At 54.0% G+C, this 15714-nt stretch overlaps 2 protein-coding genes across 2 annotated transcripts; one reads left to right on the forward strand and one right to left on the reverse strand.

Annotated features, from left to right (window-relative positions):
- Nucleotides 1-4724: 4724 nt before the first annotated feature.
- Nucleotides 4725-5544, reverse strand: LY79DRAFT_382459 (uncharacterized protein). The gene has a single exon (XM_060552869.1). It carries the CDS (start codon nucleotides 5303-5305, stop codon nucleotides 4853-4855), a length of 453 nt encoding a protein of 150 aa, XP_060418137.1. The 5' UTR covers nucleotides 5306-5544; the 3' UTR covers nucleotides 4725-4852.
- A 4903-nt stretch (nucleotides 5545-10447) lies between these two features.
- Nucleotides 10448-12802, forward strand: LY79DRAFT_382528 (major facilitator superfamily transporter). Its single transcript, XM_060552870.1, has 6 exons — nucleotides 10448-10776; nucleotides 10857-11166; nucleotides 11230-11288; nucleotides 11345-11384; nucleotides 11465-11956; nucleotides 12011-12802. The coding sequence occupies exons 1-6, from the start codon at nucleotides 10671-10673 to the stop codon at nucleotides 12717-12719; spliced, it is 1716 nt and encodes a 571-aa protein (XP_060418138.1). The 5' UTR covers nucleotides 10448-10670; the 3' UTR covers nucleotides 12720-12802.
- The last annotated feature ends 2912 nt before the right edge of the window (nucleotides 12803-15714 follow it).

A 15714-nucleotide genomic window follows, 5' to 3' on the forward strand; every position in this document is an offset into this window, starting at 1 on the left:
GTTTGCGAGAATTAGCGGAATACTGGCGCGTAACGTCGCCCTTGCCTCCCGTGTCGGGATCATGTGTCTAAACCTGTGCAACAAAAGAATAGCCATTGATGGATCAATCAGCGGCATGCTGGCAGAACTGTGGTAGAGTGTTTGCCAAGCCCCGAATCGGGCTGATGCATAAGTAGGCGACGAAAGAATGCACGCGTGTGCGTCTTTAGAAGCAACATGAAGACGTGTTGAGGCATCCGGTCAAGAAGTGGAACGACGTGGTTTCGTGCGAAAGGGTACACATCTTCGGTGACGTTGTTGATCGAGGAAAGCGCCTGGTGGATACCGGTCAAGGGTCTGAGGGATCTTGCAGGTCGCCTTCATTTGACTGCAAGCCGTTCCCCTAGCGTCGCTCTCGTACATTTAACTCGGCGCTGATGGACATGAAGCATACCGCCGGGCGACAGGGTCTCGGCGGTGTAAACTAGAGGTGGCGTGACAGTTGCCAGCAGACGAGTCGCGAAGGAGAGTCGTAATGATGGCCAGACAACCATACTCGTCATGTAGTGTATATTGGCGGTCGCTGAGAGCAAGTACAGGAATACCGGTACTGCAACTTCGCTTCGCGGATGAGGTGCATGGCATATGGCCGAGTTAAGAGACGAACCGCTTAGCTTGTCCGTTGAGAGTGGGAGATCAGCACATCAGATGCAACTCGGTGCGTTATACGGTTGATCATCAGCCGTTTGGTGCTGTGAATGGTTCGGTGGATCTAGACACACCGTATGTCGACCTAGAGATTGGTTAGCTAGCAGCCGAGACATGACGAGGAGAGATGAGAACAATAACTGGGTCGGTTGATGGTTCTCGATGCACAGGACCAAGCATCATCACACCGGGTTAAGCGCAGGCGATGCAAGTAGATAGAGGCCAAGTATCTGGGCGATGGTCGGAGGGCGGTATGGGGCGACGGGCAGGGAATACAGCCACAAAAAGGAAGGACTGATCATATGATTAAGCGCAAATAATTTTGTCCTTGACATGACAGGTGCAGGGTCTTGAACGGATCTCACAGGAGCAAGTCTCAGTTCACTGATACTTGCCGAGCAATTTAGGTCAGGAAGAGTAAGAGGTTTTTGCTCAGAGTAGGTGAATGGGACGACTGCCGGGATCAGCTATGTCGAATTTGAATCGAATCCGCTTTCCCAAGGGCTCAAACCACCAAAAGGAAGGAATGTTGGCAGTGAATAGAGATAAGGCAGGCAGGCATCTTGTCCGAGTAAGGATTACCTACGCAGGAACTTACGAATTCGGATACTCAATACCTACTAGTGAGTATATATCGTTTTTACGGTGAATTCGTACATCATTTAATTACGTGCTTGCCTTCCCTGAACCCCGTTTACCCCATGTCTGAGATACACTACCTACCTAAGTAGGTACACCTGTCTAGTAACTATACGTACTACCGTAGACACTCGCGAGATTGGGACAAAGCTAGGAAGCCCGCTAGCCAGATATGGCTAGCAAATATCCTATAACAGCTAGTAGATATCGGCGACACTAGTCCTAACATAGAAGGCGGTCATCCTTTCCACCCTCTGTTTCCCACTAGCCAGCCTGCCGTTAGTAGTAATACAACTGTTACGTAAGAAAACAGATATATACAGATCCCTGTTTTTGCCAGCACACTATACTCCTTACAGCGGCCCGCGATACTCCTTGCCGTTAGCGGGCTCCTTAGCTTTGTCCCAATCACGCGAGTGTCTACGGTAGGTAGGCATGGATGCGGCTTCCCAGCTTTGCTTCCGGCGGCGTCGCCAGTTTGCTCATTTCTTTTTCTACTTCCGCAGGCCTGAGGCACATCTGCACCCGACAAAATCGCGATTCAGTTGCGCTGATGACTACCTACCTACCTAGACAAGGTACCTAGTCAGGCACCTGGGTAGTGAATGGCATGTTCCGTTGTTGCGTCCTCACCCGCCGCATGGTTCTCTGCCCACAATAAGAAACTTACAGGTGAGCACAGGCAGATCGACCGAGGAATTTACGTGCGTACGCTAAATCAATCCGCATGGTGTTTTGGGCACATCCTCTCTCCTTGCCTCAGTCGTTTTCTCACCGATTGCACCTGGGCTGCGCAATCCATGAAGATGCATATCGGATCGACGACTGCGGCTCAGATGGGAGCAGGAAATCCTCAACTGCAGCCCCGGCGTGCTAGCCAGCAAAGAACGGAAAGCTCGACTGGGGTGGGTTCTGTGGAGGATCGCAAAAGGAAGTTGTCGACCACGAGGAAGAGGAAATAAGGAGCGACCAGATTGGAAAAAAGCAATGCAGCGATTCCCAGCATCCGTCAGCCACCCACCATTTCTCGCTCATTGCATCCACCGCCAATCTCCCCCCTTGAACCCATACTTCCTTTCTTTTCTTTTTCCTTCGTCGCCAATCCTCTTGCCCACTCAGGCCATCCCATCTGCAACTCGGCCACGTACGACTGGCTAAAGAACCGTGCAGACCGATATGATATCTGCTCTAGCCGTCGTCCTGCTCTCGGCCAATGATAAGTACTCGGCCCGCACCTCCTCTCTTATCGCTGCGCAGTTTCGATTGCCAATCGATACAGCTGAGACAGGCATTCTGGATCGACGGCAACTGAGATATCAGGAATGACAAAAAGGCAGTCAGTCTCACAGGCCAACTCGGCCACACACTGCGACGACAAAGACACCGAAGTCCCATATCCGGAGTCAGAGCCTTGGAGAATCGCTCCCCGGATGGGAGCATGCACTGCATAGTACAGACGCTTGCAGTAGCCGCCCGCTCGCCCGCCTCGCCGCATAGTACGCACGGCTTCTGATGATTACGTCGATTCGCACACGGGCAAAACGCAGCCGCAATTTCCAGCCACTCGGGACCAGACGGATGGTACACCACACCCCGTGGGGCTTTATTCTCATTCTTGTTGTGGGCTGGCGCAACAAAAGTATGAGCTCCGCTACCGCTTCTCGCCTCCTTCTCGAGCCCATTGACCGTCGTCTCGCATCTGCTGCGTTCGCGGGTTGATCGCCATCAGAAAACGCAACCTTTTGATTCGTCCGGCAAGCTGTCGTCCCTCCCCCGTGATGGAAATTTGGTCGCCAATGACGGGCATGTTTGACCCTGAAATTGCTCTTCGCATCGACCCAGCTGCTGGGAGCAACCCCCCTGCTCCTATCCCCCACTCAGTCTGGGATCCCAGGCCTTCCCGTATCCATCAACCCAGAATTCAGGACCAGCACGAGATGGTACTATGAGGAGATGGGGGGGGGGGGGGGGGGTACATTCCAGTGTGTCGGGCCGCTGATCGTTAATATTGCCATCGTCGCCTCGTCATCAAAACCACCGCGGGCGCGGGGTCACGGTCCAAGGTTGAAATAAATCGCCGTCACGTTGATGCCCAGCGCCCGGGGCGTATCATGTTGTGCACGAACGAGGCAAGCTGCCCGTGCCTATGTGAGGGTCATTTTGTGCCGTCATTCTCTCTGGTAGCCTTGTGGAACTATCGGGTATGCGGTAGCCACAGCCGACTTGTGGACTTCGTGGTCGCAATCCAAACATCTACCTAGTGTAGATACCGGTAAACAATCGTTGTCTCCTTCAGCACTCTCAAAGAGGCCACCACGCCATCCAACCCCTGTGGTGTAACTAGTTTACGTTTGGTACGGGGCCTATCCGGAACCCACAGCCATCTCAATCGGGAAGTGGCAGAGAAGCTCGACAGAACCCGCAGAAGAATTCGAAGCATCAGAGGATGAGGACATGAATGGGAGCCATCAGGGCCCCTCCCCGGCAAGCCCGAAAATATTTCTGAAACCGACGATGGGGCAGTGAAGGTTCAATGATCAACCCTTGAAGCAGGGACGTACCCTAGTCGGCCTTGTCTAACGAGCCCTGTTCCTGGTGTTGACAGGTCATGTGGTTTACAATTTCAAACCCGGTCGTCCCATCGGTAGCATACTTCCCCTTTTCTGGATACCTACTCATCACGCGCGGAAGCGGCTAGACTAGTTTAGACTAGGGGAAGAGCTGGGAGCAACATCCCCAGCCATTCGGCTGCTCCCCTTCAATGGGTCGCCAAGCGCCGCGTGGCGAAAGGCTAGGAGACTTTCTGCTGCCCCTGAGATCCGGCCATCCGGGTCTAGAGAACATTGCATCTGAACGAGGAGGAGTATCCCTTTGTATCAGCACCCCTGGCCGCTCGGACCGGCTTGCACTAAGCGAGCGCCTCGGAAGGTATTCATGAGTTGGTACAAACATGTCAGCAGCGACAACGACAACAACAACGATAAGGCGCGAATGGACAACCAAACAACAAGACGTTGGATCATACGATTGGGAACATGATGGACGGCGGAGGCTTGAGCTGCAGGCGATCGGTCGCCTATTCGATTGCCATCCGCGAACCACGGGGCCTGCCGGAAGCATCGGCTGCCTTACGGTTTTCAACCAGGGGCTGCGGTACAACAACCTCTGCTGGAGCCGATGATAGCGATAAACCATGCAAATGCGGCTCCAAGGGAACACAAAGCTCAATGTACCGGTGTCGTACCCTAAGTCGTCTGTCTTCTGCTGCATGCAGACAAAGCATCGCCCAAGAGTTCTTGCGACATCGCCAGCACATTGACGACAGAGCTATGGCGGAAAACCATCAATATACCATACCTACTGGACTCGTATGGTCTAGTTGGAAATCCGCCTGCATGACATGCATATACACATGATGATCCCGCTTCCGTGGCGCGAAACCTCCATGACCAAGGCTTCAAGGTGCGTCATGAATCGATAGCCTATTGTTGCGGAGATACAGGACGAGATGCAGCAGTGTCGCGCTTCAGTTTTTCCTTCTCAGCATCGGAGACCCTCTAGCTGCCAGATGCGGCGGGAGAGGATTCGAATGCATCTCCCGAACCTTCTCTGCTGGCTTTTGGGCTTGCTTGCTTGCTCTGGAGACCTCGATGACATTCGACGGTGGACAGACAAGTGCTGCGGCAACGGAAGACCTGACCCGCGAGTTGCCCCGGAGCAAATGGCTACATGAGGGTACTTCCACTTTGGTTCCCTCTGCGAACAATCTACCTGGCGTTTCGGCACCGGTTCCGGCACTCACCCGATCAGGGCCCAGAGGAACGGTTGTATGTATGGGGTCGCTTGGACGCATGGCAGGATAGGATACTGGGTACCCCCTGACCTGGTCCAGAAACGAAAGCCAATTTCCCTGATTGTGATTAGCCGGGGAGGGATCACCGCCATTTCGTTTTGCGGGCCAACTGGGGGGTTGGGGCATGCACTCTCTCGCCTCAGAGTGCAGCTTTCTTTTCGTCTTCGGCGGTCGACGAGACTCGAAAATCGCACGTTGCCGGTCGGCGGTCGCAGACAAAAGCTATGACCATGAAAGACCAAGTTACAACCAGGTCCGCCAACGTCGAGAGTGCGCGGATGCTATCCGGCCACGCTCGGGAAGGGAGTACCTAAATGACAATCGACTCCTGCATGCCTCCGTCTTGTCATCAGCGACCAATAATGGCAAACTCTGTTTTTGTTTGTATTTTATTTATTTATTCTGGGCTGGATTCGAGCGATAGAGTTTTTGGCTGACATGGCTTGCACGCATGCACCCAACGCCGGCCGACAGTGCACTCACGGATTGCGGGGGATTATGTATGACCTTTTTGTCAGACAGTATGGCCAACCCATGAGGCTCTTCACCGAGGGTGTTACCGACCTTCCGTGGTGGGCAGAGACACCAGACACGCTGACCAAGGAAGATTTTTCGGAGCCATATTACGTGGATATGGCCATGCCACATGGTTTTGGACAGGGACCCGGCCCACGCCAACCCATCTCCCTTTATGTTTTGTAAACTGGGGTAGACCTCGGTTCTGGGCTCAACGATGAAAGACACCGGTACCAGGCGGTGGAGGGGGGGGAGGGAGGGGAGGCTAGGACGGCGAGAGCACAACACACAGGGCACTCGGCTCGAAACCGCCCGTTGTGCCCAAGCTCGTGCCCAAGCCTACCTACACCCACGCCAGCCGACACCTTTCGTCTCCCGCGCGTCTCAAACTTTGCGTTGACGTCCAACCCCTTGACCTTGTCGGATGGACTATCAATTTCGAAAGTGGCAAGCTGGCAAACACCACGCTCCTGCTGAATGTTACCTACAGTCCGTCTTCCGCGACGCCCACATGAAGTCTTACTAACCAGCTATGAAAATTGAGTCCGAGCGCTTTTTCATACAGTGCTGGACAGGCCGGCCGGCACGACAAGCCTTAGTACCCCTATGGAAGCATGTGGAAAGGCAATCAATAAGGACAGTGAGGCGAACCGCAGCAGGTACCCGAAACGACGGCTGAATGGCTTCGCGCCTCACACTGTCATTTGTGTCATATGTGATGATCGGGCTATCTGTACCTTTGTACACTCTCCGGATTTCGTCAGAGAAATGACGGCCGGCGGACCGGGATCGTAGGTTTGCCAAAGGAAAGAAAGACATTTCAGCTCATGACGACCCCCCGGCCACCTCATTTGTCGTGTCCGCCACGATGGTCATCTCTGGAGAAGGCCAACACTGCGGCCTTACCCACTGCATGTTGCAGGCCGCCCAGTCGGTTGGTTCATCCCCATTACCCACATTCGCTGTTGATCAAGGTAACACCAGCGTTATTTCAGGCTGCCCCATGCTGCGTGGGACCGCCAACGACTGCAGTATACTACGCCAGAACAACGTTAACCAGTCGCTGAGAAGGCGGCAGCGACTCAGCCTCCTCCAGGCGCCGGCATCTTGGTCGAGTGGGCTACAACCCAGGACGCGAAAGTGCCTGCTGGGTAAAGGAAGCCAGGGTAACGGCAATGGTCGTCGTGCAAGCAAGACGGACGGCAAGCAAACAGGCTGACTGTTTGCCAACGCAACAGCCCTCGTCATGCGGAGTAAGATACAGGGTCAAGTGACCAGGTGTACGCAAGTAAGATGTCGACATGTCACGATATGACTCTTTGACGGAGGGGAATGACTAGAAGGATTGATGGGAATTTGAGGTTGGGCTTGCATCGACCTGCCTGAGCCCCTTTCTTTGGGTATCCGTTCGCCTTACTGACCGGACCCTACACCGTCTGCAAGGGGGCATTCGGGGGTGGACAAAAGGTCTGTCGTTGCCATTCCAATCGGAAGCCGTCATGTTATGGGTAGGTACTCTGTAGTGCGCATACAACCAACCGAACATTGGGGCCGTTCGGTACGAACAAGCAGAGGGCTTGAGCAAGCTTCAGCCCCGAGGGTCGCCATTTTCAGACGTCACAACACATGCGATGCCTACTTTGCCTGGAGGCACAGGTAGGCGGAAACTTGTCTCGGCCGATAGAGCTGTGCGACGTTTGAGGGGCGCATCACCGCAACTGCATACGGCCGATGCAGGCAGATAGGGTGTTCACTCGACACACACACACACACACACACACACACACACACACACACACTCTCTCTCTCTCTCTCTCTCTCTCTCTCTCTCAATCTTTCGTTGCTTTTATCAACACACCGAGTCCAGTGTTCAACCAGCCTGTACAATATCCATGTTAACTTGGCGGGTGGTGCGCGGGAGACAGGGCCTTAAGGCGGCGGGTTAAGGATTCAGCCAACATGCTCGAGAATCGACGGCCAGCGGCAGCGGCAGCGGCAGCGGCAGCGGCAGCGGGAACGGCATCCGCCACGGCAACGGTATCTTGTTTCTAACGATTGCAGGCCGATTGTGTGGTGCAACAGCTGTCGGTGCCCGCGCGGGGAGAGCGGCTCGGCAGCCCTTGTCTTTGAATACACCGCCTCACGAAAGCGAAGATGGAAGGGACGAGACGATGTGGCTCTATCGGCCGGCATTGTTACTTAGATGCTATTATTCCTCGGCGCTCTGATGCAAGGTCTTGAGGGGAGGGGTGCGTGATAAGCTCCGCGTGGCACAGGGAGGGTATGCGCGTGCCACCCACCACCTCGACGTCGTTCAACCCAACAACGAGGGCAAGCGGAAAAGGAAGGAAGAAGATTTAGGATGATCCGTCATGGAAGCCGGCGGACGTCCCCCAATGAAAGGCACGGTAGCCAAGCCAACTTGTTGTGCTGCCGCTCACCGCATAAACATCGGGCAGCGCGGGGAGCCGGTTCAGTTCGCACTCTGCTAGGGAGGAGGCGGTCTATGTATTACCGAGCCACAGGGACAGCCTGGGTTTTTCCCCCATGGCCTCTCGACAGTTGCGCAGACACTAGCGTTTGACCAGCACCCCCCGGCCGGCGGTTTGGCGTTTCCATGCTACGTATACCACAGTACGGAGTATGTAATCCAATGTCGCCCCCCTGCTGCAGCAAAGCCATGCGACTCAAGTGCCGGGGGGGTGTGGTGTAAAATCTTGGGTCATACGGGTATTTGTATGTACGCTAGGTAGGTACGTACGTACGCTACTACCTACCTCAGTAGCTACCTGGGCAGTTTCCTACCTAACTAACCTACCTACCTTGCTGTGCCGCCGTGCCTTACATCACGAAGACCAGCAGCCTGCATCTCGTCGCTCCCTTCTTCCCTTGCAAGGCAAGGCCGAGAGTAGCATTGTGGCACCCACATGACTTCTCTGCAGGAGTCCCCGCCCGTCCGTTCGTCTGAGCCTTGCGAGCCCGGGCTTAGGAGCCGGATACCTAGACTAGCGGGGGAAGAGGAGGGGGGAACAAGTAGCCTAAGAAACCGATCCCGCTTGAAGCCAGGGCCGAACAAAGACGATGATGGGTTTTGGTGGTGTCAAATAGACGAGCGAATAGGAGACGGCCCCGAGTGGGAGAAACAGAGCGAGCAGCGCAGGCATGAGAAAGTCGTGGTGGTGGTGCTGCTGCTGCTGGTGCTGCCGCTGCTGGTGCTGCGCTTCTTGCTGCGTTTGCATTTGCGCGACTGTACGTGATGGGCAAGTAGCTGCTACGCGGTGGCCATCGACGACGCTGTATGGCAGCCATTGTTCTGTTGATTCGTCTATTGGTCCAATTTTTTTTTACTCTTTTTTTTTTCTTCCTTTTCTCTCGTTGCCTTCTTGCTTTCTTTTTTTTTACTCTCCTTTCTTTCCTGCGCCCTGCAACTACCCACACTCCGATTCCGAGCCGGCCCCAGAAAAAAAAATGATAATAACACTACTTTCGTACCCTCCCTTTCTTAGTTAGCCTCGTTGCCTCTTGTGAAACCTTTTTTTATTATTTTTATTTTATTTATTTCTCCCTTTGCTTTGCCTTTGCTTCCTCTGTTGATCCCTGCCTTCCGGTCTGGCGCCATCGTTCCCCGAGTCTACCACCCCTTGCCTACTTTTCCCATGTACTGAAACTACGTACCTCTCTGTTTATGTCGGTCTAGGTAGGTAAGTATGGAGTGCACTCCAACTCACTCACTCACCCAGTCGCTCGCTCCCACAAATCTTCTCGGTCCATCTCTCCTTACCTACCCTGCGTGCTTTGCTATTACTACAACTGCAGTACAACTAGCAGCTGCTTCCTTCTGCTGCGGAAGGCTTACCCGAGCAGTACGTATATACTACACGTCGGCCCATGTCCTACCAAGATATGTAGTCCCGTCACGCACAACTACGTACTCTGCCGACCTATCCACTGTTGTAAGGCGAAAGTTCAAGGCCTTGGTACCGCCATCTTGACAGGGGTAAGACACCCCTCCCCTCCCCCCCTTCACACCCCCTACCCTCTCCCTCTCCCTCCCCCCGGTCCGACACTCGACCGCGCGCCCATGTACCACTGCTCATGTACCTCGATATGGAGACAGCAAAGAAAAAAAAAAGAAAAAAGAGCCCACCGAAATGTCGTCTGGGGGGGACACCCCTGGATCAGGCACAGGGCTTCTAAGGCCCCACAGGCGTCATGCCGGGCAGTTGGATTCCCTTTTCGCGGCGTGGGACTTTCGCCGCCGCATCTCCCTGAATCCCTCCTCCCCGGCGGACAAGTGGGAGGATCGTCTGGTTGCTTTTTTGCGCTGGACATGTCATGGTCACCGCCGTTCCAATCTTAGATCCAATTTGCTTCCGCAACCCAGGCCATGTAATATGTGTATGGTACGGTACGGTCCCGGTGTCCTGTCCAACCCATCTGGGTCTGGTCTGTCTGTGTCTGGGGTGGCCCTGGGCTTTGACGTCTCTCCTAGTCCTCTCATCATCACGTCCGCGCTCCCTTCATATTAAGTTATTTGCTTCCCCAGAGCTTGCTCCTTCTTTTCCCATCTGATACTCTCCTTCCATAAGGTAACCCCTCCGCCACCGGTGCCAGGATAGCTTTGGTCTTGCTCTGCTTGTTTTACCTTTGCTTTTCCACCTTTGCTTCTCCTTGTTACATCACCTGCCCATCGCAACTAGGCCCGTTCTCCCTTTGACGACACTAGCAAAAACAACTTGTTGCCCGCACCGATCTGGACCACTCGCACCACGATATTCTCCTTCTCCCTCGATTCGTGCTTGCCCTCAAAGCCGGCACTCTCCTTGGAAAGTCAGGCCTTCTATATATTACGACACCGCCCGCGCATCCCTTGATCTGGCCAACTTCCCGCCGCCTACTGAACACGCTCAGACGAGTTTCGCACCCCGAAAACCGGAATTGCGGCTGCGCACACTAGGAGAACAACCCGCCAAATATGAAGAGGTCAGGCTACATGACGGGGGGCCGTCGAGCCAGCTCCTCGGGGCGCAACACGAAATCCAAGTTGCCGTCATTCCCAATGCGACAGATGTTTGTTCTTGGTAAGTCGACCGCTGCACCGTACCGTCTTACACGGAACGGACTCCACGGCGCAATTGTCGCTGACGGGTGTCGGAAACAGCACTCTGTCGGATATGCGAACCGATCGCCTTCATGTCCATCTTCCCCTACATCTACAAGATGGTTGAGGACTTCCACATCACCGAGGATGAGAGCAAGATCTCCGTTTATGCTGGCATGGTGACTTCCGCCTTCACCCTGGCCGAGTTTTCGACCGGCGTCATGTGGGGTAGACTCAGCGACAAGGTCGGACGCAAGCCCGTTCTCCTGATGGGCCTCTTCGGCACCGCCATTAGCTCTCTGGTTTTCGGATTCGCTCCGAACCTGCCTGTTGCCCTTTTTGCGCGGGCACTGGGCGGTCTTTTGAATGGGTATAGTGACCCAGTCGAACCTGCGGTCAAGGTTACGCGATGCTGACTTGTGAAAAAAAAAAGCAACATTGGTGTGCTGCAAACCACCGTCGCAGAGTTGGTCACGGTCAAGGAACACCAGCGTGCGTTCGGGTCCTTTCCCCGGTTACAGATGAGAGACTAACGGACCCCTCCTTAGCACGCGCATACACCATTATGCCTCTAGTTTGGTGCCTTGGGTAAGTTAGGTTTGCGACGAGCGTGGCCCGACCGTCTGACTCGTCAAAGTTGATTGGTCAATGTTTCTAACACTCGGCAGCTCCATTGTTGGACCATTCATTGGTGGCGCACTCGCCAGGCCTGTTGTCAACTACCCCTGGCTGTTCGACGCGGGCACCATCTGGGATCGTTATCCTTACCTCCTGCCCAACCTATTCAGCGCCGCCACCGTCTTTTGTGGTGTCATCATCGGCCTTCTTTTCCTGGAAGAGACTCACGCTGAGCGTAAGAAGAGAAGAGACCCAGGTGTTGAATTGGGAAAGCGCATCTTGTCATGGGTGTCCACCAAGAGTTGCCAGATTCCGGTTCGCAAGGCGGAGAAGCAGGCTTTGCTCGACGACGATGAGCTTCCCGGCTACCGCACGACTGAGAACTCGCCCCAACTCGTTGGCTCTACCTCGGCGATCCCCGAGCCTACGGAAACTCTGGATCTGAGCGACGCCGCACACAGCGATGAGGTCAGTGAGCAGCCGAAAAAGATATTCACCAGGCCCGTCATCCTGAACATCATCTCCTACGGCATTCTGGCCTTGTAAGTATTCTATCCGCCTCTCGTAGGCCCACAAACCGCTGACATTCCTTGCAGCCACACCATGACATTCGACCAGTTGTTCCCCGTCTTCCTAAGCACCAAGCCTGACGAGCACCCGGATACCCATCTTCCTTTCAAGTTTGTCGGCGGCTTCTCCATGGAGACGGGGCCCATCGGTGTTATTCTCGCGGTCCAGGGTGTCTACTCTATGATCTCTACGGTTTTCATCTTCCCATGGGTGACCCGACGCCTGGGACCCCTTCGCCTCTTCAGAATGCTGGCCATATCGTACTTCATGTTGTACCTGACAACCCCTTACCTGGCCCTATTGCCAGAGAACTTGAGAATGGTTGGCGTCTACTTCATGGTCATTTGGAAGTGCACCTTCTCGACCATGGCCTACCCCAGCAACGCGATTCTGCTCACCAATTCGGCGCCAAGCCTCATGTCTCTCGGAACGATCAACGGTGTCGCCGCCTCCACGGCAAGCTTGTGCCGAGCTTTTGGACCGACCATTTCGGGCTTCATCTATTCCCTGGGTATTCAAACCGGCTACTCGGGTCTTGCATGGTGGACCAGTGGTTTCATCACCATCATTGGTGCCTTCCTCAGCATGCACCTCACCGAGCCTCGCGGCCGGCTGGACGAGCCCGTGAAGGACATTGAAACGGCTGTCGAACCATCCGAGGCCGAGGGTCTGTTGGTTCCCATGGACGCCGAGGATGGGTACGAAATTGAGGCCGGCCCGAGCTGCCGACCGTGATCAATGCACCACAACCTTAACGTCCTACTACTAAAATGTGGCACGGCGGAGTTTTAACGACGAAAAAAAGAAAAAAAAGAAAAAAAAAAGACTTGAATCATTTAGCAATCGGAGTTTACATCCTACGGCGTTCATTATCGACTGCAAGGGACGACCAAGACATAGACTATCGCTCACGGGACATGACGGGATCGGACAAAAAAAGAATTTTTGATATATGATTTAATTTGGACGGGCCCGGAGAGAGAGCATACACGGCATTTTCTCGACGACTTGTTACCTTTATTTCATCATTGCCATCAGCGGGCTGCATGACGGATATTTGTCTTTTCATTTTCGGTTTATTACATCTTGTAAGGGGGCGTGTTTTGTAGCTGGGGTCTGGCGACACAGCCCGACGTTTTTTTCTTCATTTTTGTTTGAGCTTTTTTCATTTTTCTCACTTTAGTTTTTTCTTTCCTTTTCTTTTTCTGTTGCTACATTGGCCAAAGGAGTTGGAGATACCATGGAAACCCGAGGGACACCCGACAATGGAAAGAGAACCAGGAATCTGTAAATTGGGGGGAGGCGTAACAACGCGAAAAGCGGAATGGCATTTGTTTGAGGGACTGTCGTCAGGGACCGGCTGAGGCCTTATATCAACGTACCGAGGAAAGAGGGAAGATAAGCGGGGTGGCGATGAGGACACGGAATGCCTTTTAAGGAGACTATGGTTGTGTTGCATACGACTTTCTCAAGTCCAAGAGTGTGATGTTTTTCTTTTAGGTTTATTAGGAAATTGACAGAACAAATTCCTTGCTTGGTAACCGCCATTTTGGAAAGCATGTCCACAACCAGCAGTGGGTCTTGAGAGATGTGCCACTTTGTTGATGAATGAGACAGGTTTCAAATTCATCGCGATGCCAAGCGGAGGCGGTATGAAACGGTGGGATAACGTATGTGTATGTGTATGTGTATGTGTATGTGTGTGTGTGTGTGTGTGTGTGTGTGTGTGTGTGTGTTCATTGGCGCGTGGAAGCAACATTCAACGACAATACGTACAGGGGGGGTAAGAGGATGTAGGTACACTACCAGAGAGAAATCCGGGGTAGAGTTGGTTTCAAATACCTACAGGGAGGGGGGGTTATTCGTACGTGGCTTTCGACCGGATGACGTTTCCGAGCGGTTCTCTGGTAGGTAGGGAGGGTTCGGTATTGGCTTTCCAATGGTGATGGAAAAGTTTGGTTCATCCAGTTGGTGGGTGGGTTCGACGCACTAATTACCAAACAGGGGGAAGAGCACCACCCCCTTGGGTTGGGCTGGGTTGGGTTGGGAGGAGGGGCGCGAGCGGTTGCGGTACCGTGGTAACGTGGTTGAAGGTCTAAGAGTGGGTTCGTTCTGCGGCAATGCTATTTTGATACTGGTATAGTGGCATTCGGGTGCGCATTATATAGGGCCGGGGTGGACAGGTTCGGATCGGGAATGCCGGGCGTCCCGGATGTCGCTTGCGGGCAATAGGTGGGTAACAGCCCGGCGGGAGGGGATAGAGGCGGGCAGAAGGTTGGAGCAGGGGGGGGGGGGCGGTGTGTCCGGCTTTCCGGGGGCATGGCTTCGGAAGGTCTCCGTCTGGCCATCTCATATAAATGAGGGGTTCCCTTCAGTTACCCGTTGTAGAACATATTAGGCGAGGCATTGCCGGTCGCGACGGCACCAGGCCAATAGAACAGGAGGGAACAATGCGGCCAATGGTGGTCTGCTGAGCAGTGTTGGCACCTCCTGGCCGGCTCCGAGAGTGGGTTCGTCTACGGCCCTTCGGCGGTGGAAGGCGCGAGTTGGATAACCCGGCCCCTCCTTTGATCCGCCGGTCGCGAGCTAAGCTACCTACCTATGCTGGGGCGCTGGGACGAGAGCCAGAACTTCGGTACATCGGAAGGAAGAACGAGGCCGTTCGTTGGCGAGATTGCGGGCAACATCGGCCCAGAACGACGGCCAGTCAATCGGAAACGCGAAATATCACGAAGTGGGCGGTGGTGCCTCATAGGAAGATGCAAGTACAAACAAAGATCGGATCTAAGCTCGTCCTTGGCCATAACATTTAAGATCAGGGAATGGGCTACCTAGTCTCTTTGGTCCTCGTTTAGGAAAGAGGTGTGCGGCGTCTTTAAACCCAAAGACGTTCTGGCGTTCATCGGATACCCAGATAAGCGTGTCGCGTTTGTGATGCCTTGAGCCCGGGCAGGCAGCCTATGTAAGACGTCCGAGTCGATGCTCGTAAAATGTATGCCAATCAAGCAAGCCCGCCGGCAGAGACCCAGGTGCGTCAACTGATACCCGGCGGCCGTCACGCCAAGCGGGGGCGGAGGAGGGAACGCCAGAGGGAGGGTTCAAGGCCAATAACGTCTGTGGCGCGGGGTGAGGAACCAATTGTAACTTCAAACTCGAGTCCGGAAGCAGAGAAAAGAGTTCAGGACTGGATTCGACATTATGTCTTGATGCCATTGAGTTGTCTGATTGCCTTGTGAAGCTTTCAGCCGTCGAGGAAGCGAAAGGTTAACTATCATCTCTCACATGTTCCATGCACCGCCAACCTTCTCTCCCCCACCCACTTTCACTTTCCGTGACAGGCGCCTTTTTTCCGTTCCTTATCTATCAGCTGGGGGTAACAACGATGTTGCCTGCGTTGACGGGGGAGAATAAAAAAAAATGAAAATAAAAAAACACTATCGCAGTCTGCAGATTGGTCGCCTATGAATCAACGCGCCCGTTCCTTCCCATCCCATGCCCGGCCTTGTCTTCCTTCCCTTCCGTTCCCTCCACTTTGCGTTGTTGCCCTGGCCTTCTGCTCTTCGATGCGCAGTTTCCCAATCCGCATCACACCGCAATGCAGTTACCCGCTCTTTTCTTCGCTTCTCGCCCATGGCCCGGGCCCAGCGGCCCCGGACCGCCCAGCTCAACGTTGTGTCTCTGCAAGCTCGCGCGGTCATTATAACTCATCTTCTCATTTAAAACTACTAGT

This window comes from Colletotrichum navitas (assembly GCF_030913465.1).
Source record: "Colletotrichum navitas strain CBS 125086 chromosome Unknown LY79scaffold_8, whole genome shotgun sequence".
Classification (NCBI taxonomy): domain Eukaryota; kingdom Fungi; phylum Ascomycota; class Sordariomycetes; order Glomerellales; family Glomerellaceae; genus Colletotrichum; species Colletotrichum navitas.

Bases quoted from the DNA above. Each gene is read 5' to 3' on its own strand.
- LY79DRAFT_382459 (XM_060552869.1), bottom strand. From the start codon at position 5,305: ATGCCCCAACCCCCCAGTTGGCCCGCAAAACGAAATGGCGGTGATCCC.
- LY79DRAFT_382528 (XM_060552870.1), top strand. From the start codon at position 10,671: ATGAAGAGGTCAGGCTACATGACGGGGGGCCGTCGAGCCAGCTCCTCG. The intron at 11,289-11,344 runs GTGCGTTCGGGT...ACCCCTCCTTAG, and splicing joins CACGGTCAAGGAACACCAGC to CACGCGCATACACCATTATG. The intron at 11,385-11,464 runs GTAAGTTAGGTT...AACACTCGGCAG, and splicing joins CCTCTAGTTTGGTGCCTTGG to CTCCATTGTTGGACCATTCA.